Genomic DNA, 27,695 nt, shown 5'->3' with positions numbered 1-27,695 from the left:
CAGAGGCTCACAACCTGACTTTATGAATCTTTGAACGCGACAGTGAGGTTTGCTTTTCCTTCGCTTCGTTTGGTCTTTGACACTTTACCAGGCCCATTACCATCCTGAAGACTCCCAGGAGGGAGCGGTCCTTTCCATTCCTTCATTCTCTCCTTTGTCTGCTGGTCGATTTGTTTGTTCGTTTGTTCATTCACTCATTCGTGCATCCATTCCACTCCTCCGTCCTCCACATCTAGATATCCAGTCCACGCGCGCGCCGCTACTCCCTGATCTCGCGGCCCCACCTCCCTGCCTCGCTCCACCTCTGCCCCACCCTCCTCCTCCCCGCCCCCTTTCCAGGCCAATCGGAGCTGACAGGCTGGGCGGGGTAAGGACTGGGGAGGGCCCTCGCTACCCCAGTACCCCCGGCTGCGCCCCCGGCTCCGGAAACGCACCGCGGGGCTGCTGGGCTCGACTAGGCGCGGGTGGCTCCGTGGCGCTTCCTGCCACGCCAGGCCTGCCTGGGCCGCGCCAGCTCCACTCTGCTGAGGGCTGTGTATCGGTTGCCGCCAGGCCTGGGTGAGGGTGCGGGCCGCTGAAGAGTGTGTGGGATCTAGGTGATCGTGCGAGCGGCGGGAAGGACGTGCTAGCCCGACTGATCACGAAGGAGGCGAGAGGATGTGCGGGCCTGAGTGAGCACACCGAATCGAGGTAGGAAGTACTGGGAGAGCGAAATGAATGTGCCAGTGGTGGGAGCATATGCGGGGGAAGGGGCGTCTCAGTGTATGGAGAACTGCTCGGCCTTGGTACGGCCAGGGGCCAAGGGGGATGGGTCCCAGATGGCGGGTACGACGAGGCCCAAAGGCCTTCCAGCTGCGGGTGGGGGACGGCGGTAAGGGCGGGAATTGCTGATGTGCAGAGGCCTACCTACGTTGCCTGTGGAAGATGCTAATGGGTGGGAACTGGTCAGGGGATGAGAAAGGGTGCCCAACCCGTAACCCCAAGCGCAATGGAGGCGATGTGGTAGGAAGCGTTGGGGGGGGGGGTCTTAAAGGGCTTTTCCCCAATATGCAGTTGGGGTTCAGCCACAATCTAGGGCGCTAGCGATGGTTTCTGCTGGGGGGGTGTCGGTCCTTCCCATTTGGGTGTGGGTCAAGTCTCAGCTTGGTGGGGAGAATGGGGCACTTCTGTTGTCTAAGGCATGAGAGCTGGAGGGAAGGAAATGGAGGAAACGGGCAGCCCTTGCAGGGTAAAGAGATCTCAAGACCCCATGTGTGAACAGGGCTTTGGGGGGCCACCATCTCACACTTCACCCCACTACCTCTTCCTCCTAAACTCCTTTGCTGGTTCCTCCACTCTACATTTTGGTGATTAATTACATGTCCTTTTATACACTCAACTGCTGCCTAAAGCCCATGGTACCTTTCAAACACCCCCAATTCCTGGCCCTCTTCCCAGAGGTCCCACCCTGTTCCAACTGACATCCTCCAGCCAGCCTTGGCTTAGCCCAGCTGGCGTCCCCCTCTAGTCTCCTTGGTTAGTGAAACATTTCAACCTCAGCCCCCACATTTTCCTTTATGATTTCAGATGAGATCTGTGGAATAGTGACTCCACTAGGTACTCACCCCTTCTGCCATTGGACCTTTCCATAGAAGCAACTTGCATAGTGTCTGTTTAGTCCAGTGAATTTCCCTCAAAATATTCCTGAGGAGACCCCTTGGAAAATCTTCTTGAAAATGAATTCTCTTCCCAGAAATCTGACCATTGCCACAGAGTTAGTGGGCTTCAGCCTCAGGAGGCTCCTGGGCAGGAGCACCGTATCATATGAGCCTGAGGTAAGGGAGCCTCTAGATTCTAGACAAGCCCAGTGTCCACATCAGAGTCTTTGAAGTGCTTGTTGAGAATGCATATTTCTTGGCCCACCAGACCTACTGCTCTGCTACTTCAGTTTTCATTAAACTCCAAACCAGGTTTCTAACGCAGTGATCCAGCTCTTCCAAACCTGCCTGTTCTCCTGGATGGCCCGAGGATCCTTGGGATTTGCATAGCATCCCACTGCACCCCCAATTTAAAATTGTTTATATCTAGGAAATGTAACCTCAGTGAGGCTATACTTACAATTTATTTTGATTTTTAGTAAGATGCCATGCATCTTCTTGGGGAAATGGGAACATAAACCTTTCCTCAATTAAGTACAACAAACACTAAAAAATCCCCTTCTGGACTACCTTCTGGCTTTTTATAGAAAGGAAAGAAGATGGAAACCTAAACAGAGAGAGACAGGTGCCCAGTCAAATTGAGAGAGGAAACAGATGCCTTTCCACCCACACACACAGAAAAAGACACACACAGACACAAATATCCCAAAAGAAACAGACTTTCCTGGTGAGACACCCGCTTTTGGCCCTTTAAGATCCTGCTACTTCAAGTAGCAGCTACTGGATGGGCCCAAATGGGGCCTTCACATACACTTTTCAGACTGCCACGTTAGAGGAACATTAAGGCCAGGACAGGCTGATGCCCAGAGACCAACTCAGCACTCACATTCTGGCCTGCCTAGGGCACATGAGGACCTCAGCAGTGCATATTGAATTGCACAGTCTGTCCTGTTGTTGAGCACTTGCTATACAAGAAGAGAGGTTTCCTGGAAAGTGCACTCAAGCCTGCCTCTGCTTATCTGGATTATTTCAATCCAACAGGTGGGACCTTACCTAGCAAACTAATCAACAGTGTCCAGTGTCATTCAGAGACATGATGAGTCATCCCTGTGTGTCTCTTTTGGGTAAGTCTCAGTGTTTACTGACCACATCTGCTGGCATAAGGTGGGCCTTGCTATTAGAATACCCATGGGTGGGGATATGACATGGTGAAAAAGTTGTTCAAGTTCTGGAAGCTTTTTGATTTCCATATATGCCAGAGTTTTTGAATGGTCTTTGCCCAGAGACAGTTCTTGCAAACCTGGAGACACAGCACAAGGGAGAGATGATATCCAATACAGAGAATTGGGAATCTAAGTGATCATTGGATGGAAGAGGAAGCTGAAGGCACCCATTGAAACTAGGTCTCTTATGTTTACACCTTTTGGGGCATGTTTGCTTTGGCCCAGAACTGAACTGAACATCACAAGCCACCTGCTGTCTTCTGGCCTGAGGACATTCTGCTGCAGGTCCTTCTTTAGATGCTCATGGGAGTCCAGGTATTTGGGCACCAAACTGCCAGGTGGGTCTTGTTTGGGTAGGCTTGCTACCTCTCCCCACCTCTACCCCACCCCAGGGAAGGACAGCATCTGTCCAGGGACACTGCTTGGCTGCATGTGCGGTCATATCAGTTGAAAGTTGATCTTTTAGGCTCAATAACTGCCTTTACTAGTAGCCAGACACCCTCAGGACATCCTAAGTCCAGTGTGACCAGAAGACTCCTAATTCTTCACCACTTTTTGTGACGTGGGTCAGTTTTTGTTTCTGTTGAAATAAACTCTCAATTTCTATTCTTTCAGATCAAAGTGAAATGATTATTTGGGGGTCTCTTAGCATTTCCAATTCCACACAGTAAATTTTAATAAGTTGGTTGGTTAAAACTTACATTGTGATCTAAAGCACTCAGCAGGAAGATTTGTTCACTGGCATGGGCTTAAGCATCATTTTTCAAATTATCCAGCAGTAGGTTAACACTAACATTATCACTGTCCATGTATTCTAGCAGCAAATATTAAACAGCTGTAGCATACATGGCACTTGGCTAGGTCCACTGTGGAATCTGCAGTTGACCTTGTCGGGGCCTTTTTTTGGTGGGAGTTGGAGATTAGTTTTCCTGTGTTGTATCTCTGCTTCCATTTCCCAGTCATAAGTAGGAGTGCACCTCATGAGATTGGGGTATTCTTTTCTGCACTGAGTGAAAGTGCCTTCCATTCAAGGTCAGCATTAGTCTCTGTGTCCATTGGGTGCACTACAGTGATTTTCATGTTCTGTCTGAAATTGCTTTGACCTTGATCCTGGAAGGTCCTTTCAGAAGGAAGTAGACACCTGTGTTTGTCACTTTGGTCACAGCATCCAGCTTTTTTTCCAAATTAGTTCCACCATTTTAAAGTAGAACAGTTGTATATCATGCACTCTAAGTAATCTGATTGTCTTCAGGATTGATGATAATTTTATTATTAATTACAATGGGGATCCATATGTATTATCTTTTAAAAATGATCTTCCTTAGTTTTTCCTGATGCTCTGTTACCTGATAACACTCGGTTAATTATTTGGCAATTAGCTTCATTTTGTGAAAGTAAGGCCTACATTTTTCCTCCTATTTTTATGAACACCTTCTAAATTGGCTCTCCGTGTCCCTGGGCTCTGTTACTGTGGGTGGTGATCACACAGCTACTGAGAGTTGAAGTGCTCTCAAGCCAAATCCCCTGGGTTATCTGGGACAGGAAGGGCCACTCCTGTTGCTACATGGAAAGGGATAATTAACAATTCATTTGGGGCTTGTGGCTCCAGGATTTTAACAGTTAATCATTCCAATTAAGTAAAATTCTTTGGTAGGATTCACTCAATTAAGTGGAACACTTCAGGAGGATTTGTTCAATTAAACTTGGCTGGCTTGGAAGAACTGTGTGTGTGAGAGTGTGTGTGCATGTGTGCACATGAGAGAGAATGATTTGTGTATCTTGTTCAGTGATGCTCTGCAGTGGCATCTTAACAGGAAGACTGAAAGGCAGCCCCTAAACACCCATGCATACAATGAGGCTTCTCTTTTGCTCCCTACCAGCCTGTTGTATTACAGCCTGGTAGAATAGGGCTGCATATTTCTTTCTTCTCTGGTCTTGGGAGCTGGACATTAAACACGCCACTTAATGTGGACCCTTAGTTTCCTTCTCTGTAAAATGGAGGTGACAATAGCCATAGCTGTGATCATTTAAATTAGGGGAAGGAAGACACACAGCTCCAAATACACATACTGAGTGCTGCATAAATGGAAGTTCACTGCATTTAACATTCCACTCCCCACACACATTGTTTAAGTTGCTCCACAAGTTGCTGCAAACACTAGGGATTCGGGGGTGACCAAGAAAAGAAGGCCCTGTCCTATTGGAGCTGATAATTTTCCTGGGAAAAACAAGCAACTTCCTAGGAGAATTTTTAGGTAGTGAAGGTTTTCCAAGTAAACAGATGAGGCTGAAGAGTGAAGAGGTTTTGAGGAGGTGACATTTGAGTTGAGGCCTGAATTATTAGAAGGAGCTCTCTGATAAGCTGTAGGGATGTAATTAATGGCAGGTTTAAAGGCCTTAAGCTCCACAGCCTTGACATATCTAGAAATGCATGAATGTCAGTATTCTGGATGGAGTAACTAACACTTGGGGGACAGGATATATAATTGGTGGGCTGGGCCAGGACCTTGTAGGGGTGATAAGGCCTTGGGTTTGTGGTTTGAGGGCAGCATATATAACACAATGTCCCCCTTCCATTTCATTCAGCAGCCAGACATCAATATCGATTGGAAGCAAATTGTTAAAAAAATGAATTCAGGACCAGTTTATTTGTATGGGAAGCCACAATCAAATTAGACAGTGACATATGCCAGGAGAAGTGCAATGGGCCAGAGGGGCTCTACCCCAGAGAGGAAGGACTTGGATGCTGAGTACCTGAGGATGAATGTACACACTAAGGAAACACCTGTGCCACGTGGCCAGTTAAAAATGGGAATAAGGCTTCCATGGATTTTAGTGCCAAATGAGGGCTTCTGCCTGCACCCATCCACTGTGCTGATAGTGTAGGTAGTGCGTGGCAAGGAGCCTGGGAGGTCTGTCTCTAGGCTTTCTGGTCATCCCCCTTCTCAGACTGCCCACACATCCCCTCAGCCCTTCAATCCTGTGCTTGCTTTGCCTATGTGGGCATCCCAGGAAGTGCTGGTCTTCTGATCTGATCCCAAGGGCCACTCCCTATTGTCTCCTTGGCTTCAGCCCTTGTCTTCTTGCATGGTGAGCATTTTTCTCATCCAAAGATTACCAAAATCTTTTTAAAATTATGTTATTGAATTTGTATACCCTTATTTTTGTATTTACTTTTAAAAATATTTTTTGTTGTAGTTGGACAGAATTCCTTGATTTTATTTATTTATTTTTATGTGGTGCTGAGGATCAAACCCAGTGCCTCAAACATACTAGGCAAGCACTCCACCAACTCCAGCTACAGCACCAACCCCACCAAAATCTCTTTTCTGATACCCATGCAATTCACCTTTGCTACTAAAAATGGAACCAGAAACAGAAAACAGACATTTTTAGACCTTGACTCTTCTCCTATATGGCTGCAGACACACTGCAGTATAGGTGTGCTTGATCCTTTTTCTCTGAAAACACAAATATGTACTCAGTTGTCTACTCCCCTTTCTTTACCCTCTTTGGGTTTTTAATCAAGAGTTATTATGTCTGTGTGTATCTTCTATAAAGAATTCAAGCCAGGCACAGTGGTGCATGCCTGTAATCCCAGTTGCTCAGGAGGCTGAGACAGGAGGATCATGAATTCAAAGCCAGCCTAAGCAAATTAGTGACGTCCTGTCTCAAAATTTTAAAAAAGTGGTGGGAGGAGGACTGCTGGGGATGTTGCTGCTCAGTGGTTAAGTGCCCCTGGGTTCAATTCCTGATACAAAAAAAAAAAAGAATGTATTTGTAGTCTCTGCATGTCATCCTTCATTGACTAACTGTTAATGTTGTATTTAAACCCTCCAGGTTTTCTTCCTGCTGTGAGTTCTAGGACTCTTCAGTAGTATCTCCAGAGCTCATTCGCCTTCTCCCCATCCCCCCACCCCCACAAAATACCTTTTTTTAATGATATTAGATTATTTACATTCCTCCTTTGGTATACTATATTGTTTACATCCTTTTCCTCTTAACCCATCTGTGTATTTATATTTAAAGTTCGTAGTAAATAGCACAGTCACATTTTGTTTTTTAATACAGTATAGCAATCTGCCTTTTGATTGAAATGTTTACTCCATTTGTATTCAACCTAATTATCCATGTAATCAAGTTTAAGTTTACTATCCTGGTATTTAATTCTCTTTGTCCCATCTGTTCTTTTTCCTTTTATTCTTTACTTTTCTTCTTTTGGATGATTTTGGTATTGTATTTTATCTCCACTATCAGCTTGCTAGTATGCACAAGAGTCTCAGAGGACTTGTTAAAACACACAATCACATTTTACTTCTACATGTTATAAACGTCACGCTACCTTTTCACTATTTTCAGTTGAAATGGTCAATTATTTTTTTAAACATTTATTTTTTAGGTGTAGATGGACACAACACAATGCCTTTATTTTTATGTGGTGCTGAGGATCGAATCCAGGTCTCGCCTGTGCTAGGCGAGTGCTCTACTGCTGAGCCACAATCCCAGCCCTAATTATTTTTTTAAAGATTTAAAAATTAGGAAGGTAAAAGTATTGTTTGTTTGCCCACACATACGTACATTATTCCACATGTTTTTCATGTCTTTGAGTAAATTCAAGTTTCATCTATTTCATTTTCCTTATTTCTGAAAAACTTCCTTTTATATTTCTTATGGTACAGAGCTACTGAAGACAAATTCTCTCAGATTTTGCAAGAAAATAATTTTATTTTTTTCCTTCATTTCTGAAGGATAGTTTCCCTGAATATAATGTTCTAGGTTGACAGATTTTTCCCCCACTTTTAGCACTTAAAATGTTATTTAGTAATTTTTGAGTTTGCACATTTTCCAAAAAGAAGTCACTCACTATTCTTATTTTTGTTCTTCTGAACAAAGTATCATTTATTTCCTTTGTTTACTTTAAGATTTCTCTTTTTATCACTGGTTTTCAAAAACTTGATTATGATTATATAGCTTTCTTTCTGAGCTTCATTTTTAAAAATGAAAGGAGAAAAGGAAAGGAGAAAGAACAGATGGGACAAAGAGAAATAAATATTAGGACAGCAAATTAAACTCGATTACATGGACAATTAGGTCAAATATAAGTGGATTAAACATTTCAGTAAAAACACAGAGTTTGTCCCCAGCAGGTTTTGATTGGATGTTGAACATTGTAAGGATTGAGTATCTGGATTTTGGGAAATAACTACTTGTGGATCCTTTTGATCTCTTTGAAGCTGAGTTTTAAGTGTTTGTAGGATAGTCCAGCCTTACTACTGAGGCATGGTCCCTCTATATTCACTACTGAATGTCCTAGTTGATCAGAGAGGATGCTGGTCAGTCAGACCTTGAACATCTCTCTACCTTTGCTTATTCCGGGAATTGTTCATCTTATACTTTCCTAGTTGTTCCTTTTGCAGCCCTTTGGAATTTCACTGTATGCATGCATGCTTAGTATTTAGGAAAGATTCAAGGGAAGCCTTATGCAGATTTTTGAAGCTGTTTTCAGCATAGCACGCTCCTTTCTGGAACTCTGCTCCACAACTTCCAGCTGCCTCTGCTACCCTGAATGCTGGCCTGTGTCTCTTCAACTTGGTGAAGCCACTAAGCTCTATTTAGTTTTACCCTCCTTAAACTCTCAGTCTGGAAGTTGCCTCCAGGCAGAGAGCTGAGTTACTGATGACTGGCCTCATTTGTTCTCTCCGGGATCATGATACTGTGCTCCCTACTGTCCAATGTCTGAAAACTGTTGTTTCACATATATTTTCTCCTGTTTGCTATTTGTTCATGGCAGGATGTAAAATCTGTTCCTTGTTATTCCATCATGGCTATAAATGGAAGTTTCCATTCATTTCTTTTAATATAATACCTTCAGTTTTATGTAAAAGTCTTTCTGGAGTATTGGGGTTTTAGAGTGCTTAAGCTAGTATCAAAATGCTTCCTTTCCAGAAAAACAGGGGACTAGTAAGGTAGAGGAAGTGGATTGAGGAAATGAGGAGGCGAGGGTAAGGGGATGTGTTAGGGAATGAAACTGATCAAATTATGTTATGCGCATGTACAAGTATTTGTCACATGAGTCCTGCTATTATATATAATTATTATGCACCAATAAAAAAAGGAAATTTTAAGAATAATATTTTAGGTTTTTCAGAAGACACTGCACAGGTAAAATTGATGACACTTCCCTTGAGGGAGCCACCAAGTTAGGAGTCTTCTTGAGTTTTTGATTTTATTATTCATAGCTTAGGGCCTTCTGGCCCCTGGAACTAAAAATATGAGGTTACTGGAGGTGCACAGAAAATAATTATAGGCCCATCCATTCATTGCTCATGGAGTTAAGATAAGTTTTCATTGTTCTTTCTTCTACTTTACTGAGTAAATTTCTGTGAAATTTTTAAAAATGTGCTTCCTTTTCACTTCCATGAGTTGAACTGACATCAGAACACAAACTCTGCAACTCACTGAAGTGGGAGGCCTGTGGTACAGAGACATCTGTGCTAGGATCTTATTTCACTTATTTTGCAGTTTGGAAGGAAAAGGTAACCTGTCTATGTTGTCCAGGTCTTTTACTTAGTAACCTGGTGTTTGAAGATCTTCTCTTTAGTCTTTCCAATTTTGTTCAGTTTTTCATTTGGTTGAATATGTGAGAGAAATGTTCTCATTGTCTTTCACCCAGTGGAATCTTTCCATGTGTTGTGGCTTTGAAGAGCCTCATCACTGGTCAGAAAGCCTGGGTTCCTATTCTTTGTTGCCTCTCTTCCCTTCAGTCACCTGATCCAGTTTAGTGTTGCCTTCTACAAAGCTCCTACAGATGCCTCATCTCCTATCATTTTTGCTGGTATTCTGCTTTGTGCACCTCCATCCTGCATACTGTGAGAGAGGCCTGTGATTAGCTTGCTTCTGAAAGCTAGTCTCCCTGCCATTGGCTCTCTGTCACACTCTGTGGCTGTCGTGGCTGTGCCCTAGCTGGCATTCATTTGCCTTATCTTGGCTCCCCCAATCCTGCCTGAGTTAATTCTTTGCCAGCCTACTTTGCCACTGAGATGTTTTCTAAGGCTTTCCCATTCTCTGTCTTATTGTTTGGCCAACATGTGAGAAAAGATTCAACAATATTTAAAACCAGGGAACAGGAAATTACCAGTCTCATCCCAGGGGACCCAGAGACAGGGTTGTTGTTACTCATGGCTTTTTTCACTTTCCTTAGCTCCACCTGCTCCCCAAGGTCTTGCCCTTCCTCAGGACGGAGTCCCGGGAAACCAGGTCCTGGCAGTCCCTCTTGAGATGCCGGAGGCTCAGGTGAGCTGTGCTTCCCTCTGCCTTGCTTGGGATTCCATCACTGTTCCCTGATTCTGGCCTCAGCCACTGCCTCTTGCCCAGCATGACATACAGCAAGGTGTGCACCCTGATTGCTACTTTCCTTCCCACCCCTCTGCTTCTCTCCTGAGGCTGCCAAGGAATGGAGGTCCACTGGGCTTGGAATTTCTATCATATAGTTGGGAGAGCTGAGTTTCCATCTGGGAAAGTGAATAAATTGAGGTCCCTTGGGAAGACAGTGGGAGGCCAGGGTCACAGCCTAGGTCTCCTTGTGCTTGGCAATGTTCTCTTTCCAGGACTTCTTGGGGATTGTTGTTGGATCTCCATATTAGCAGCACACACACACTCCAGGCCCTCACCCCTTGCTTTTGGCATTATTGGTGCCACCCCTGCTTTGTTGCAGACTAGATGGAAAGACTAATTATCCCTTGAATTCTTTCAGGCTTTGGTACCATCTGATGATGTGTGGAACCTGACAAAAAGGGAATGGTTGAGCCTGGACCCTGAACAGAAGACACTGGCATATTATGGGAACATGACTTCTGTGGGTAAGGATCCCTCTAGCCCTTCCCCACTTTCACCACCTATTGGGAGTAGGGAGTGGGCACACAACCACACCCACAAAAGCTTGCCTTGTCTCTAAGTTATAGGGAAATGTAAAGGGCCTGCTATAGTTGAGATCTCCAGTGACACAAACTCCCCAATTCCTCATGACATGTAAAGAGCCCCCTTTAGTCTTTTATTGGAAGAAATTAGAGCAAACCTGCTACTATAGTTTAGAATGTTTTTAACTCACAAATTATACAAATTACATGGCCATTTGACTGGAGTTTGCTGTTGAGAGGTCAAGCTCTTGTTTACCTCTCAGGGATGTGTATGTGTTGGGAGGAAGAGTGCTTAGAAAGCAAGACTGTTCGGGTTATGTTTGGGAATTAGGAAGTCCCCAGATCTGGAAGAGCTCAAGTTCAGTGGGTGGACACAGGGAGGGTAGAAAGTAGGGTAACGATCAGCCCTGGAAGGAGCTGGCCCTTGGGAACTGCATTTGATCTGCATAAATGACTTACCTAAGGTCACAACCAACCCAGTTTTGGGGGATCCAGAAGAGTTTCTCTTCAAAGGCCTTCCCTTTTCTTCCATTCCGATGTCATCTGTGGCTACTTCTGTGACTCATTTCCTTCTCCATATCAGGAGTTCCTGCTTTGAACCCTACCTTGGTCTCGCACCTGGCCCAAGGACAAGTGCTGTTGGTATCAGACCCATCCCTCAGTACAGATCAAGCTAAACACCTGGGTGAGTGAAAAAGAAACCTAGAGAAATATGAGGAAATTGGGAAGAAGCGCAGCTTAGCTATTGTGGGGCTCAAGTTGGGGTTGGAGGGTTCAGCTGAACTCATGAGGTGTAATGTTAGGTCTGGGAGCCCAGTTGAGGCTTTTAAGGGGTGTGGGTGGTATCCTGTCAGGAGGAGAAGCCTCCCAGGGATCCCTTTGGTAGGCAATATCCAGCAGTCAGGGTCCCTTGATCCTTCCCTCCTGGCACAAGCTTCCTTTGGCTTTTAGTCCTGGTGCTCAGCAGCTATGTTGTGGGGGAATTGTTGACAGGAGAGAGTGGCCTCCTTCCTTCCTTGTGCACTCTATAGTCTGCAGTGTCTTCTGTTTATCCTTTCAGAAAGCACTTCTATGACCCACCACCAGACAATGGATGTAGAAGTCCAGCCTCAGGAGATGGCTTCCACGAGCTCCCTAAGGGCCAGTGACCCAAATGCTGAGGTCAAACAGAATGGGAACACTGACGGGAGGGGAGGGAACCTACAGAATCTGCCCATAGAACACCATTTTGCATGTAAAGAGTGTGGAGACACCTTTCGCCTTAAAGTGCTCCTTGTCCAGCACCAGAGGGTTCACAGTGAGGAGAAGGGCTGGGAGTGTGGCGATTGCAGGAAGGTCTTCAGGGGGGTGTCAGAGTTTAATGAGCACAGGAAGAGCCACACGGCCGCGGAGCCCAAGCCTGGCCCTAGTCAGGCCCTGGATGATGGTGTAGAGAAGAGGGAGCAAATGGAGACGGAGGCTAAGCCCTTTGAGTGCGAGGAGTGTGGGAAAAGGTTCAAGAAGAATGCGGGTCTCAGTCAGCACCTGAGGGTGCACAGCAGAGAGAAGCCCTTCGACTGCGAGGAGTGTGGGCGGTCCTTCAAAGCCAACACCCATCTCTTCCGACATCAGAAGCTTCACACTTCAGAGAAGCCCTTCGCGTGCAAGTCATGCAGCAGAGATTTCCTGGATCGCCAGGAACTGCTCAAGCACCAGCGGATACACACGGGCCACCTGCCCTTCGACTGCGACGACTGTGGAAAGTCCTTCCGTGGAGTCAATGGCCTGGCAGAACACCAGCGCATCCACAGCGGTGCCAAGCCATACGGGTGTCCGCACTGCGGCAAGCTCTTCCGGCGTAGCTCGGAGCTCACCAAGCACCGGCGGATCCACACTGGTGAAAAGCCCTACGAGTGCAGCCAGTGCGGCAAGGCCTTCCGCCAGAGCTCCAGCCTGCTGGAGCACGCGCGCATCCACAGCGGCGAGCGGCCTTACGCCTGTGGCGAGTGCGGCAAGGCGTTCCGCGGACCCTCTGACCTCATCAAGCACCGGCGCATCCACAGCGGACTGAAACCCTATGAGTGCGACAAGTGTGGCAAGGCCTTCCGCAGGAGCTCTGGCCTGAGTCGCCACCGGCGGATCCACAGTGGGGCGAGACGCTGCGAGTGCAGCGAGTGTGGCCGCGTGTTCAAGAGGCGCTCAGCACTGCAGAAGCATCAGCCCACCCACCGCGAGTAGACGGGCCATTTGCCCGCCCCCCACTGCTGGTGGGACAAGAGGGGTCCTAAGAGGCCGTTGGTGGAGTCAAAGGAGATGAAAAGTTTTGTAGTGCTTATCTATTTTATTGTCCAAAAGGTTGAACCAGTTTATACTGACACCAGCAATTTCTTAAGTGTACACATTTCTCATTATGCCCATTGAGAGTAGCTTTTACCATTTTAACTTAGTTTGGGTAGTTTACCTGGCAGAAAGTACCGTCAAGAGATTTTGATCATCATGCCTTGAATGAGAAGAGAAATTTGGATGTGGGGGTGGGGAGAGGCCTGGTGGCTCATCTGCTCCAAGCCCCACTTCTGAAAGAAACAAATGCAGAGATGTTCAATGATGACATCAAGATATGTGACCCCACCTCTCCCAAAGAGTTTTTTGGCCTACTTGAATTTATAAATTTTTAGGGATGTAAATAGAATACTCAAGTGTCTTATAATATTTAATTTATTAATTTAGTTATACATACATATTGTAAATCACATATTATATAGAATAATATATTAATTTAGAAAACACTCCCTTTTGCCACGCTCCATTTCAAGAAATCATTTTATTCTAACTCCTCATATACATTTTCAACCTCACAGTCTTCACCAACATGGGAACCCCCTTGAGTCTCAGACCATATCCAGTCACTCCATCTAATAATCTATGCGTGGTAGCACTGTGACAATCCCTGCATGAGGCTCTCATCAGAAACTTCCTCCCAAGCCATAAGAACATATTTATGTAACGTTAGGACAATTGTTTTGTGTGTTTCGTAGTTAGTCCTATAGCTCCACAACATAGGTACTTAAGGTGGTGCTTTTTCAAATGGCCTTACAAAAGGCTGGGGGGGGGTTGTTTTGTTTTCTTAGAGCACCTGAAGCATCATCCTGAGGTCATACTCCCAGTAAAGATTACTGAATGTGGGTTAAAGGTTCTTTGCCTCCTTGTTTCTTAAACCAGTTCAACCTGATGATCCCTGTGTATATCCAAAACAAGCATCAATTGGATTGTTTCAGCCTAATGGCTCTTGTCCTCAAGCAGCACTATTTTATTCGAAATAAAGTAGGCGAGAGAGCAGCCCCAAATAAGAGACACATCTCCACGACTCAAGGGTGAGGTGACACTTTCCCACTGAGAACAAAAGCCTCTCCTGGTATGGGGCCTAGATGGTACTTCACCATCCCTCTACTTGCAAATTTGTAAAATGGGAGGAAATCACAGTACCTACCTCCTAAGGTTATCAAGAAGACTGCCATCATGCCTGCAGAGCACTGCATGTGATGGCCTGGCACAGAGGTCCGCATTCAGTGAAGATGATCTGCTGACATTGTACTTCTTGTTATCATTTTACAGCTCATTAGTACTAGAACTGGGAATGGACCCAGGCCTCCTGACTACTAGCCTCATCTTTCTTTCCTTCAATGACTTAAATACAGATTCTGTTTTCTTGCATGCAAATTGTACGTTCATCTCCTTTGACTAGTTATCAAGTTACCTTTGAATATATTGACTTTATATAGCAATTCTTTCTGTATTGATTGTGGTGTCTCTTGTATTTCTTTGCCCTTTGTAGCAATTCTTTTACATTTTTTGTTGTGCAGGCTTTTGATTTTCACATATCCCAACACTTGTTTTTGTCTGTTAAGTCATAACTTTCATTGCTTCAGTATTTAGCTATGACGACATTTTCTTCTAGAATTTTAATCACAAATGAAAAGTTGAAACCTCTGCCCACCAGAAGGTGGATGCACCAGGTGGGCAGACTGGATGGGAAAGGGCCAGAGAAGCATGCCTATTCCTATCCAAGATGCAGACTCTGTGTATATCTGTGGGCAGCATTTGACTATCCAACCTGACCACTGAGGCACACTAGAGATGTCTGTCATGGAATGCCCAGAGCACTCTGTGACAACACACCAGTATAGCCCCAGCAACCAGCAGCAGGGCTTGGCCTCACCTAGACCAACAGGATGGTCCAAAATTGGTCTGGCAGCAGCCAGCCATCATTCAAGTTCCCAGGAGTGTTGACAATGCCGGGTTTGGATTTGGTGACTGAGCAGCAGATCCACTCGAGACATCTCCTCAGACACAAGAAGACTCACTTGACTGACATCATCATGTGGACCACAGCTTCCTCCCAGCAAGTGACTCTGGAATGAGAAAGAGATTGGTTTGGTGGCCACTGCTTTGGGCAACTAAGGAGAAATTTGCCCATGTGTTCTAGCACTACTTCTGCAGCCATATTGAAGAGGTCAACAAAGCCAAGGCTCAGAGAGGAACTGCCCTCCAGTGGCTTGTGTTGTGCTGCTAGAAGCTGGCTATATGAAGCCTGGACTAGGAATTGCAGTAGCTGTGCCTGAGAGGGGCAATAAAGCAAGGGTTCAGAGGACAACAAGGCCCTTCTGATGGTCCATGTGGCATCCAAACAGGAGCTGGTCATCCTGGGGCTGCACTGTCACTCTGCAGCCTCCTCCAAGAGGAACAGCAGTAAGGAGTAGTGAGGTAGCTGGCCACACCAGCGCTGTGGCCTGAAACTTCCCAGCAGCTGTGCCCGGGGGGCACTGAAGGGCCTGGAGAGGAAGTGTGCTTTTATGGCACCAAGGGGAGGCAGAGCTCCCAACAGGCACAGCCTGGAAGGGGTTTCCAGGCCCCAACCTGGGAAGCAAGGCTTAAGAGTGACCCCTATGACCTTGGCCAGAAGGTCCTCTCAGAGGCCACCACTGTGGCCCTAGGCAACCTCTCTATCCTGACCCCCAGGCTGGAGAGAAGCCAACAGCACTTGTTACATAGCAGCTCCTTTTGCTCTGTGGGCTCAGTTCTTGCAGTAGTTGTGAATCTGTCTGAAATCACTACTTTCTCTGATCAGTTTTCTCTTTTTGAGCTGTTAGGATGTGTTTTGTATAGCTGTCATTGGGTAAGGGATGTTGACATCAACCAGGGGCAAGTCTGGCACCTTTACCTTGAAGGACTGTGCCATTTCTTGACCATTCATTCATCATTTATCAGATTTGATGAAGGATCCCGTTGAAGTCTAGATTACCATTGGCTCTGAATGTAGCATAATGGTCACTGCTCCCAGCCAGGACATGGCGTCTTGGCATTCCTTCCTGCCCTCCTTTACTTTTTTTTTTTTTTTTTTTTTTTAGTTTCAGTCTTATAATTTTCTGTCAGACAAATCCTCTTTGAGAATTAACACTAAAGGTTGTGTCTTTTCCATCCCTGTTGATGAAGCAGCTTTTCATGATGTTGGCAGTAAAATCCCAGCTGTATCCAAACACAATCAGTCTGTGGCTTTAACGTGTGTCTGTAGTTTGGCTGAGTTCATCTTCTGCCTCCGGGAACATAAGAGTGGATTTTCTTGGATTCTCTAGGTATACTGCTATGTCCAATGCAAATGTGAGCAAGCTTCCTGTGGTATGTGCTTGTCTATGCATTCGTGTATCTACCTCATTCCATTTTCCTTTCTAATCACATGTATTCCTAATGCAAGGTAAATGGAGAGCTGTTGGGTTACATGGAATTCTGGATCACAGTAAAAGTACCCTTTTCTTGCCATACTAACAAAGAAACCCTCCATTAATTTTATTAGAGTTTGGCTACTTGCTGAAGTTTTCAAAAGAAAGCAATCATTTACCATTTTCCTGCATATTATGATTCACTGTCAATTAGTTGTATCATACCCACACTTGCATTTCTGGAATAATCCCCACCTGATTGCAGTGGGCCTCTTTCTTCTTCGGTTGTATTGCATTCTCTGTGCTTTGTTTTATGCTTGAAATGGCATGGCACCTGCCCTGCCTACAGCCCTGGGCCTGACCCTGTTGTGTACCATGTGACCCACCACCCCCCTTCTAGGCCACATTAATTAAAGCAGAACCAAACACCTGATGCAAGGGCAGCAGCCAATCGTTAGAGCCAGCTGGAGATAATAGAGTGAGCTTTTCAGGTCTGTGAAGTACAAACAAGGAAACTGAAGTTTCTATTTGGTGTTGGAAGCCATGTGGTATTTAGAGGTGTTGCCCCTGTGGGTGACACTGAGATGAAGATCTCTGGGCTCCTACTGGGCTCCCCAGAGCTGTTCAATACCAGCACCACAAAGCAGGCCTGAATGCACTGTGTCCTGGATCACTGGCTACTGCCCTCATCAGTCCACGCTGTGTCCCCAGCCTAGATTTGAGCCAGCTTGAGTGGGTCTCTTCTTTGTGCAACTTGTCAATATCCAATTGCATTTGACCATTTGGCTACTTCCTGAGAAGAAGAATCAATATTGGCTTTCCTCTCATTCTACCCAGCCAGCATTCCTGGCTCAAGTCCCACCTTGACTGTTGTGAATACCTATTTAAATGTGGTACTGTATTCTGTTTGCTAAGATGGGTGAAAACCTATGCCTTCTCCTCTCAGTGAGTATAATCATTGGTTTTCTGAGTATTCTTCCTTTCCTGAACTGTGTTTGGTCCATAAAATAAGTTCATCACAGCCCACCCTGTTTCCAGCAAATCCATTGTATTGGGGGTGGTGGTGATTACTCCTGTTACTAGATACCTGTATTCTGTAGTTCTCATTGCATCAGTTTGGGTGTTTACTTTCAAAAACAGACATGGTCTCTTTAAACTTGACCCTCAATTTACTTGCATACTCTGATAACAGTAGTTGTGTCCTGTTCCAGTTCATCTTTTGGTTGTTGCCACTCTTTTCTTACTTCTCCCCAATCTCATGATCTTGTCTGTTTTATGGCACTCACTATAATCGGCCTTGCACTAGAGCTGTTTGTGAACTTGGCTTTTCCTCTCCCCTCCCCAACCCTCCCATGCCCATTAGACTGTGAGCTCTTAGAAGACAGGGGTGGCCCTTCATGTCTGATCCCCTACCAAATCTAGCACAGTGCCTTGCATCAAGTAGACATCAATAAATAAATGTTAAATGGCATTGGTCATCCTTGACTTATTTTATCAAAGCTTTATTTATCAATTCTTTCCTTTCTCCTATTTTCACACCATGGAGTGCATGTCTTTATACTTGAAGAATCACCCCCTTCTGGGGTTCAGGTACTATCTTGGTCCCTGCTGGGATTGGCTTGATAGACACCTGGAGAGGAGAAAGGCACCCTGGTGATTAGGGACTAGTTTGCCTGGAGCTTTGAGCTATCCCTTGGCAGAGAGTCACATTCATCAATCCAGGTACTTTTTCCATCTCAGCTAGGACTCCCAGAGTCTGAATTCCAGATGAAAGCAGAAGATAAGGTCAGAACTTGAGTTCCTTCCTTAGAGATCAGCAATGGTTGACAAATGGTTTCTGGAACTTGAGAATCAGCCCACCTTTCTAAGCTTAGACGGGGTGGGAGCAGGGAAGTCAGTCATTTTGGTGGCTAGTGGTTGATCCTCTCTGGTGACCATTGCATCAGGAAAAAAAGAGGAGGCTCTTGGTTTACCGACCCTTCCAAACTCAAATAGGGCTCAACTGTGAAGACAGCTGCCCAATTGTAGAAAGACAAACACAAAGTAAGCTCCAGGAACCCAATGGGAAACTTAACAGGAGAGAGGAAGATTCTAGAAAAGAGAATGACTTCCCCGCCAACTATTTCCCTGGCTTCTAGCAGAGACCCAAGGAAGGGCCATGTCATCTTTCCTCAAGGTCCTCACCCCAGAGCAGCTGTAGGGAGGTGGAGTTTCACAGTATCGACATGACAGTGCAACTACCTGCCTGTGTGCTTGCCCCAGTCTGGCCCAGCCATATCAGCTTGCAAGCCAGTCATTGGGAAAGAACCTTTCACTTGCTTTTATTGGTTCATGAGGTGCTTGTTTCTTAGAATTCCACCTTCTTTCCTTAAATTAATGTATGCAAGCTCTGTTCTGGCAAGCTTCACTTGGCATGGGTCAAAACCACAAATCATTTGGACAGCCAGCACAGACTGTGGGGGAGGAGTCAATCAGGGATTTCTCTCCAGGGGTCCTGTAGGCCTCTAGTACAGAGTTCAAAATATTCCTTCCTGCCTTTCCTAGTGCCCCTGACTTCCTGAGCCTGGTAGCTTCTCCAGCACCATCCTCTATGGAACAAGCACAAAGGCATCTAATGAAACAGGGATTTACTTTCTGGCTCTCACCTTCAGTAACACATTCAAAATTATTGAATTTTGAGGCCATTGGTTTTGAGGCCCCCTGGCAGTGTTCTGCATAGCAACTCATGGGCCAGTGTCTACATGACCCCTGTCTGCCTAGCCCAGGTTCATTTTATACCCTCTCCTCCACCCCACTTCTACCTACAGGACCACCCAGGACAGACAGCTGGCTCAGGGAGAAAAGTGGCTTCTGCTCTGATGCTCACTGCATTTTAGCTTCACTTCCCCAGTGGTCTTCTGACCCATTTTTCTAAAGATTCTCAACCTGTTTCTGTCTGTCCTCGTTAGTCCATCCAACAGTAGGTCATACTTTCTATGTGCCAGCCTGACCTGGCCCACCTCAGCATCAGAATACAGGGTTAAAATGCCAGTTTTATCTGAAAGTTCAAGTCCTCTCTTCCCTATTGTAAGTTCTGCTGAATCCTGAGCTTCTAGCTCCTGCCTTTGGCCCCTGAGGCCCAGCAATGCCTCCTTTTACTGCACTATATTGTTATTCTCAGTCAATGGATGTCTCCTCCCTGACCCAGAGAGATTTTCACCTCTGAGCCACACATTCCTTACCTCCACCAAGGCCTTGGACAGCAATCCACATCCCCTGCCTGGCTGGGATGGGTCCTCTCCCTCTTCTCTGTGCCCCCTGTGCTATGGACCTGAGCCCCACTGCCTGGGAGTGGCCTATAGTCCCAGACTAGAAGACCCAATGCAGGATGAGGTGGATCTGCTTGGTCCCCAGCAGACCTTGGACCTGTCCCAGAGTAGCCCTTGGAGAAGATGTCCTTGGAGTGTATGAGAATACACAGCCCTCCCACCGCAGGGCCAAATCTACTGTACCCTACAGGTTCCTAAGGGATAAGACAGCTGGGACAGAGAAAGCATGGCCTCTACCTGGACTGTCCCTCCCCTCCCCTCCCTGCAGAGTAAAGCAGTAAAGGTCATGGTTCAGATCCTCCACTGGTTTGAGAGGACCTGTTGGGGCTGGGTCAGCCCCAGCTCTTGTGGAGCCCAGTCACGGATCCCATGGCAGTGTCCATGATGTTACTCAACCTGGTACATGATGTGGCTCCATGAGATAGTCAAGGAGCTGGCAGGTGAATACATGGAGCTGGGAGATGGTACACTCTGAGGATTCTGCAGCATGTCCAGGTGGGGAGCTGGGGGCAGGATGACTCCCAAGAGCACCTCCTATGCTCATACTGGCTTGCCCTCAGACAATACAAAGAGACTCAGGGACGCTCATCCAGGTGAGGTGTGGCCCAGGGCCCTAGGGAAGGTGGTTTGCAAGCGTGCCACATGGTAGAGAATTGGTGGGGCTGAAGGCTGAGGAAAAGGAGCCAGAGCCCTGAGCAAGTCCTGAGAACAAGCAACCAGGACCTGATCCATGTCCATTCCAAGGGAGCCACTAGCAGAGAGCAGCCAGCCTTCTGGTTTGAGGTGGAAGATGAGTATCACATGCACAGAGGATGGGATTGGTAGAGCCTTTGCTCAGAAGGTCCCTGCTACAGTTTGAATATGTTTGTCATCACAAAAACTCATGTAAAGACTTAGTCCCTGATGTGGCAGTATTGCAAGGTAGCAACTATTGGAAGGTATTTGGTCATGGGGGGAGGCAGAACCCTGATGAATGAATGAATGCTTTTCTGCCATGAATGAGTTGTCACTCTGTTGGGGCTGGATTAGTTACCAAGAGAGCCAGTTGTTATAAAGCAAGGTCACTCTTCATGTTCTCCCTCCACATGGACCCTTTGCCCTTTCACTTTCTGGCATGAGTTGAAGTAGCACAAGGCCCTCGACAGATGTGGCTACCCAGTCTTATACTTCCCAGTATCCATAACCAGGAGCCAAAATAAACCTCTTTTCTTGTAAATTATCCAAGTTTCTGATATTCTGTTATATGGACTAAGATAATGAACTAAGTTGCCAAGATCAGGAGCTGCCTACAGACTTGGTGGCCAAATGGAGGGGAGTCTAATAGTAGAGGTTGGGGTCTATTGACCTTGATCCTCAAGAGGTCTCACAGTACCAAGCTCACTTTGGAAGGGCGTCAAAGACACATTTGTCTAATGTCCAATGGCCAAGGCCAAAGTCCAAATTTTGCCATCAGGGAATGAATTTCTGAGGCTCAATAATTCTGAAATTTATCTCAAAATAGAACTGTTATAATTTTGTTATCTATTTACATACTCCAGCTTTTAGAGGTGGCCTTCTGGTGAGAAACTGGGGCCTCTCATTGCTGTTGCCTGAAGCTAGCCCCTAGCTTTGCTCTCGCCCACTTTCCACCTGCTGCTGCTGGTGCTGACTGGTTCTCTGAAGAAAGATTTTAGCAGCATGTTTACCACAAGGAACTTTCTTCTTAGGATTAACAACTTGGTCAATTCTCAAAAATCCTTTACCTTTACTGAAAACAATTAGAATTATAATAGTTTTTGTGGCAAGATTCCCTTTAAATTTTTCAGCAATTGTTTTCCTAAAGCATTTTGTAAAGTCTGGCTTGAAACTTATTTAGTTGAGATAAAAATATGTTTAAGAACCTTCTTTTTCCTCTAACACTTTATTGTTTTCTTCATATGTTCATATTCTTTATTATTTTGGAATCAGAGATGATTTATGAAAGATGAAATTGTACACTTGTACACAAATTTAGAGCTTTTCCTCATTTTTTTTTCAACATGTAGAATTCCCCTTGGGACTTTTTCTGGAAATACTCATGACCTAAATGAAGTCAAACAATCAAATATTCAATTGCATTCTTGAAGTTCTTTTATTTAATGCCACCAAAGCCAGTATGTCAAACCAGTGAGTCGTATGGTAAATCTGTCTTCTATTGCTATTATCAATGTGTGAATATTCTTTATGTTATATTCTTTTAAGGTTTCTTTTTAGTTACACAAGCAAAATGTAAATATAACATCATTTTAAATTTTTAAATAAATATGGATAAAATAAAATCCCCTTTAAACCATTCTTTGGCACTCCTAATCTCTTCCTTTCTGGGAAGATGTGTTCTGACATTTTTCTGTATATTTATATGTGTATATACAATAGAGTTGATCATTCTGCAAGTTACTTTCAAGTAAGCATACCTGGGAGGATGGTAACTACAGCTAAGTATTCCACAGAATGGATGTAGCAAGGGTTATTCACCCTTCTTGCTGAACATTTAGGCATTTACAGGGTTTTGTTGAGAGAAACAGTGCCACATATGAAGCCTTACCCCAATCTCTTGTGCACAGATGTGAGCTACAGGACAGATGCGAAGTTAGGAAGGGCAGAAGCTGGATGACTTCAACAAAGAGATATGCAATGATGCAATGGCTCAGAGAAATTGCTTTATTTTTTGTAGTGCTCCGGATCAAGTATAGGGCCTTGAACATGGTAGGCAACCATTCTACTATTGTGCTATATTCCCAGCCCTGGTGTAGGGAGAATTGAATACCATTTCTCTCACACATAAGTCTGAGCTGAGCAGCCTGTTGATGGGGGCAGCTCTGCTTCATGCAGTCACTCAGGGACCCTAGCTCCTTACATTATGTTTCTTCCCTCTCCTCAAGGGCGGTGTTTCTCAAAGCACACATAAGGAAAGATATTTCACTTCCCCTGATCCACTGCAGACTGAAACTTTTCTAATATGCAGTAAATATGTCATGGTAATATATAGTTTCTATAGAAACTTCAAAGCACTTCTTCCTGATATCTGTACTAACCCAATCATGGAGTACTAACAAACAGCTGTGGCTGCACAGTGGTCCCATGGATGGCATTGCCTTGACCACAGTCAGACTGTAACAGCGTCATGTCTGTGCTCTGGCTCCAGTGAAGAGCAAGAGGATGAAGGGTGTACATATCCAGGGCAAGCACTGTCCCTCCAAGCAGATGAGGCAGAAGTTGGACACATCACCACTGCTTTAATTCCATTGGTGAACTATTACTTAATTGGCACTTAACTGCCCTGAGGGCAGCTAGGGGAATAGTCCAACTGAGCAGCCCAGTGCCAGAAGGAACAGCCCTCAGGCAAAGGAGACAATGAACAGTGTCCTTCACAGTACCAAAAAGTGGTATTTACTGGGTTCAAAGAGTACAGGCATTAACCAGGTGCAATGGCACAGCCTGTAATCCCAGCTACTTGAGAGGGTGAGGTAGGAGGATAGCAAGTTTGAGACCAGCCTGGGAAACATAGCAAGGCCCTATCTCAAAAAAAAAATTGAAATGATTGGAGATGTGAGTCAGTAGTAAAGCACCCCTGGGTTCAATCCCCAGTACCAAAAATATATTAAATAAATAATTAAAAAAGAGTCTGTATCAAGTATGTGCAAGAGTTCCCAATGGATAGAACCACCACATGACCCAGCTATACCACTTCTAAGTATTTATCCTAAAGAATTAAATCACCATACTATAATGACACATGCATATCCATGTTTATAGCAGTACAATTCACAATAGCCAAACTATGGAACCAGTCTAGGTGTCCATCAATGGGTGAATGGATAAAGAAAATGTGATATATATATATATATATATATATATATATATATATATATATATATATATATATATATATATGATGGAGTTTTATTCAGCCAAAAGAAAACTGAAATTATGTTATTTGCACTAAAATGGATGAACTAGACACCATTATGTTAAGCAAAATAAGCCAAACTCAGAAAGTCAAGGATCATATGTTTTCTCTCATATGCAGGAGCTGGAGAGGAAAAAGAAAAAGAAAAATGGGGTGGATCTCCTAAACATCAAAGGGAGATCAGAAGAGGAAAGGGACTAGGGGTAGGAGCAGGGAAGAAAAGAGGAAATAATGAGGAATGATATTAACCAAATTATATTATTATTATGTGTGCATGCATGAATATATAACAGTGAATCACACCATTATGTACAACTATAATACACCAATAAAAATAAGGTAAGAAAGAAAGATAAGAGGATTTAAAAAAAAAAAGAGTTCCCATTGGCCCCCAAACTCAGTCACACTAATGGTCCAAAAATAGTATTTTTCTCATTTGCATTTTTCTCATTACTAGTTTTTTCAGTTTGAGCATCTTTTCATATATTTATAGGCCATTCCAATTGACTCTTTTGTAGACTACTTGTTCATCTTCTTTGCCATTTTTCCTCCTGACTTACAATTCCTTTCATATTGGTAGCGACCCTTCATCTGCTCCACATGCTGCAAACACTTTCTTCCATGCTGCTGTTTTTAACTTAATTGATGCTGGTGCATCTGTTGTCATGCAGAAATTGTGTTTTTCATCATTATGCCAGCAAACATATTGGGATTTTCTTTCAGAGTGTCCACATTTTGTGCTTTGTTTAATAACATCACCTTTATCCAATGACTAGGAGTAGATAGATGTTACCTAGGTATCATAGATGAAAAGATATTCCTGAATAATTAAAATATCTAAACATAAAAACTATATAAATCTAGGCATGGTGGTGCATGCCTGTAATCCCAGGGACTCAGGTGGCTGAGGCAGGAGGATCATGAGTTTGAGGCCAGCCTCAGCAACTTAGCGAGACCCTGTCTCAAAATAAAAAATAAGCCTCACTAAGTTGCTAAAGTTAACTTTGAATTTACAATCCTCCTGTCTCAGCCTCCTGAGTCCCTGGGATTACAGGCATATGCCATCACACCTACCTAAATTGACAAATTTTCATGTGTGTTTCTGGAATTTCTGGGATCTTATTAATTAATTTGTAGAATCTTGCATCAATACTTTTTAAACTATCATAGGCTTATAATACATTTTGATGCCTAGTAGATTTTTTTCCTTTAAGTTTTTTGGGCCAATATTGTATAATTTTTTTCCAAATGAGTTTAAGTGTTGGCTTGTTAGTTTTCATTAAAATCTTGTGATATTTATTGTGATTGCATTGAAGGCATGGATTGATTTCAGGGGAATTGACATCTTTTAAAAATAGAATGTTTTCTATCCAAGAACATGATATGTCTTATAATTTATTCAGGCTATTTTTATGACCTGAATTTTTTATATTTTTTCACATCCACCTCACATATTTTAATACATTTTAGTTCAAAGTTTTTTTATTATTTGTATTGCTCTTAGGAGTAGGAGGCTTTTTAAAAATATATTTGTTATTCCATCACTGTTGAGAAGATAAAGTTTGTGAAAGCTTCATATGTGAGTACTAATAATTTGTCAAATGTTTCATTTAGATTCTCCAGAAAATGATCATAGCATATCTGAATAATTATAGTCTTTTCTGTTCAAGTATTTATACTCCATATTTCTTTCTTGTCTCATATTGAACATAATGAGTTCATTAGAGACTGGCAATGAAGGGGTGTAGGTTGAATTTTATCAAATGCTTTTCCACTTAGTTGCAATGATAAATTTGCTTCCCCTTTAACCAGTAATTAAGTGATTTGCAATAATAACTCTGTTAATATGGATTCATCATTGCATTCTTAGGAAAAAACCATACTTGCGAATGGTAAGATATTCTTTTATTGGTATGATTTAGTATCTTTGTACTTTTGTTCACAATTTGAGAAATTGGTCTAAACAGCGATTTTACTGTGCTATCTTATTCCAATTTTGGTACCAGAGTTATAATAACCTCCTAAATGGATTTGGATTGTTTCCATCTTTTATAATGAAAAGACCTTCATTTATTTAATATTAGAATTACCTGATTCTGAGCTGGAGTTGTAGCTCAGTGGTAGAGCACTCGCCTATACATGTGAGGCACAAGATTCAATCTTCAGCAACACATAAAAATAAATAAATAAAATAAAGGTCCATCAACATCTAAAAAAAATTTTTTTAAAGAATTACCTGTTTCCTCTTTAGGTTTAGAAGAATTTAGCCATAAAACAACTTGGACCTGATATAGTGTTGAAAGATAGATCTTTGACTATCTTAACACTTTTTATGGATATTGGTTTATTGTATTCTCTATTTCTTGGTCAATTCATATTTTCATAGAAAGTCATCTATTTACCTAGATTTTTGTATTTATTCACATAAAACTACAGATAGTATTCTCTTGTAAGTTTTAGAAAATTTGACTCTGCATCTGAAGTTACACCCCATCCTGTTTTTTACATTTGTTTCTTCACCTTCTTTCCTCCTGACCAAAATTGCCATGAGTTTGTGCATCTTTTAAAAATTTTAATCTATTCAACAGTTTGGGGATGTTTCCTATTAGTTTATTTTGTTCTACCTGGTTTTTTTTCCTTTCAATGTTGTATTAGCATGTTTTATCTGTTTTGTAACAAGATCCTGAGTTTATTGGGGTAGCAGTGATTGTAAGTTTCAAATCTACATTTCCCAGATAAGAGTGGCCAATAAAATGACAAAAGAAGTCATTGGCTGGGGTTTCTGATGATTTCTTTACAGTGGACTGAATTAGTGGGAGAGGCCCCACTTTGGTATTCCTCTCATTTTCTCTTTCTCCTAAACTGGAACATATATTTGATGGCTGTAGCTTCAGAAGCTATTTGATACAGTAAAAAAAAAAAATTCCAAAAGAATCATTAAAGATTTTTCTCTTGACATCCTTGAGCAACTGACTAAAGCCAGCAAATGCCTACTTCCAAACATCTCAATACATGAGAAAAATATACTCTGTGTTTAAATCACTATTGTTGACTATCACCCACAACGGAAACAAAACAATAGAGTGCCGGGGTTCCCAATAGTCACCCTCCACACCCAACAAACGGCAGGCCCAGAGTACAGTTTGAACTGCCGAGAACCATCACTCAGGGGAAATCTGGTCTAGCAGGAGAAACCAAGACTAGCAGGGGAAACCAGGAGGCTAGAGGCAAGGCACTCGAGACTGGGCAGCTGGAAACCGCAGGCCCGCCAGCGACAGTTCACCCACTGCCCGCATAGCTGGGCGGTAGGAGAACACCCTCCCGCAGGCGACCGATCACCCGCCCGCGGCCTGTGATACTGGGCGGCTGGAGACCGCCTGCCTGCCGCGACTGGGAGCTGAAACCAAACAGAGAAAGTCCAGTCACACCCCCTCATCAGGACACCCTGGCAAGGAACTGGGGCCGGTCATAGCAAAGTAGTATCGTCACTGGAGCTCGGACGTCGGAACTTCCTTCACAGCGGAATCCACGTTAGCAGGCATAGTTTAACAACACAAAGGAGAGACATCAGAGTAATACGGAACCAAAACAAATCTATAGAAGAGAGCAGAAACAACAATCAAATAGAGGGACAACATGAGAAAACAAGGGAAAAAAGGAGTACAAACAATGCAAGACAACTTAATTCTACAAGAGGACATAGAAACATCAGAAGCAGGGATAGGGAAAGAACTCAAGGCATACCTAACTCGAATGGAAAGGAATATTAGAGAAGACATAAGACAGCAAGTCCAAGCAATAAAAATATATTTTGAAAATGAATTAAACAAACAAATTCAAATGGCAAAGAACGAGCTCTACCAGGAGATAGAGATCTTAAAAAAGAATCAAACAATAATCCTAGAATTGCAGGAAACTATAAACCAAATTAAAAACTCAAACGAGAATATTACAAATAGACTTGATCAAGTAGAAGTCAGAACATCAGAT

The 27,695-nt window shown here is 43.8% G+C and overlaps 1 protein-coding gene across 2 annotated transcripts; it reads left to right on the top strand.

Moving 5' to 3' along the window:
* Positions 1–405: 405 nt before the first annotated feature.
* Positions 406–17,940, top strand: Znf275 (zinc finger protein 275). 2 transcript variants are annotated; one of them, XM_040286858.2, is made up of 7 exons: positions 407–690; positions 2,679–2,761; positions 3,086–3,198; positions 10,062–10,153; positions 10,614–10,719; positions 11,360–11,461; positions 11,837–17,940. In XM_040286858.2, exons 4-7 carry the CDS (start codon positions 10,139–10,141, stop codon positions 12,991–12,993), a joined length of 1,380 nt encoding a protein of 459 aa, XP_040142792.2. In that variant the 5' UTR covers positions 407–690; positions 2,679–2,761; positions 3,086–3,198; positions 10,062–10,138; the 3' UTR covers positions 12,994–17,940. The 2 variants fall into 2 exon arrangements, with proteins under 2 accessions (XP_005340645.2, XP_040142792.2); XM_005340588.5 differs by lacking the exon at positions 3,086–3,198 and having other exon boundaries at positions 406–690.
* The last annotated feature ends 9,755 nt before the right edge of the window (positions 17,941–27,695 follow it).

This window comes from Ictidomys tridecemlineatus, chromosome X (assembly GCF_052094955.1).
Source record: "Ictidomys tridecemlineatus isolate mIctTri1 chromosome X, mIctTri1.hap1, whole genome shotgun sequence".
In the NCBI taxonomy this organism is placed as follows: domain Eukaryota; kingdom Metazoa; phylum Chordata; class Mammalia; order Rodentia; family Sciuridae; genus Ictidomys; species Ictidomys tridecemlineatus.
The sequence above is the reverse complement of the archived record's forward strand: the minus strand, read 5'-3'. Positions and strand labels throughout refer to the sequence as shown.

Coding starts and splice junctions, on each gene's coding strand:
- Znf275 (XM_005340588.5), top strand. CDS start 2,731: ATGATGAGTCATCCCTGTGTGTCTCTTTTGG. Junction 2,762..10,061: donor TCCCTGTGTGTCTCTTTTGG/GTAAGTCTCAGT, acceptor CACTTTCCTTAG/CTCCACCTGCTCCCCAAGGT. Junction 10,720..11,359: donor TGGGAACATGACTTCTGTGG/GTAAGGATCCCT, acceptor TCTCCATATCAG/GAGTTCCTGCTTTGAACCCT.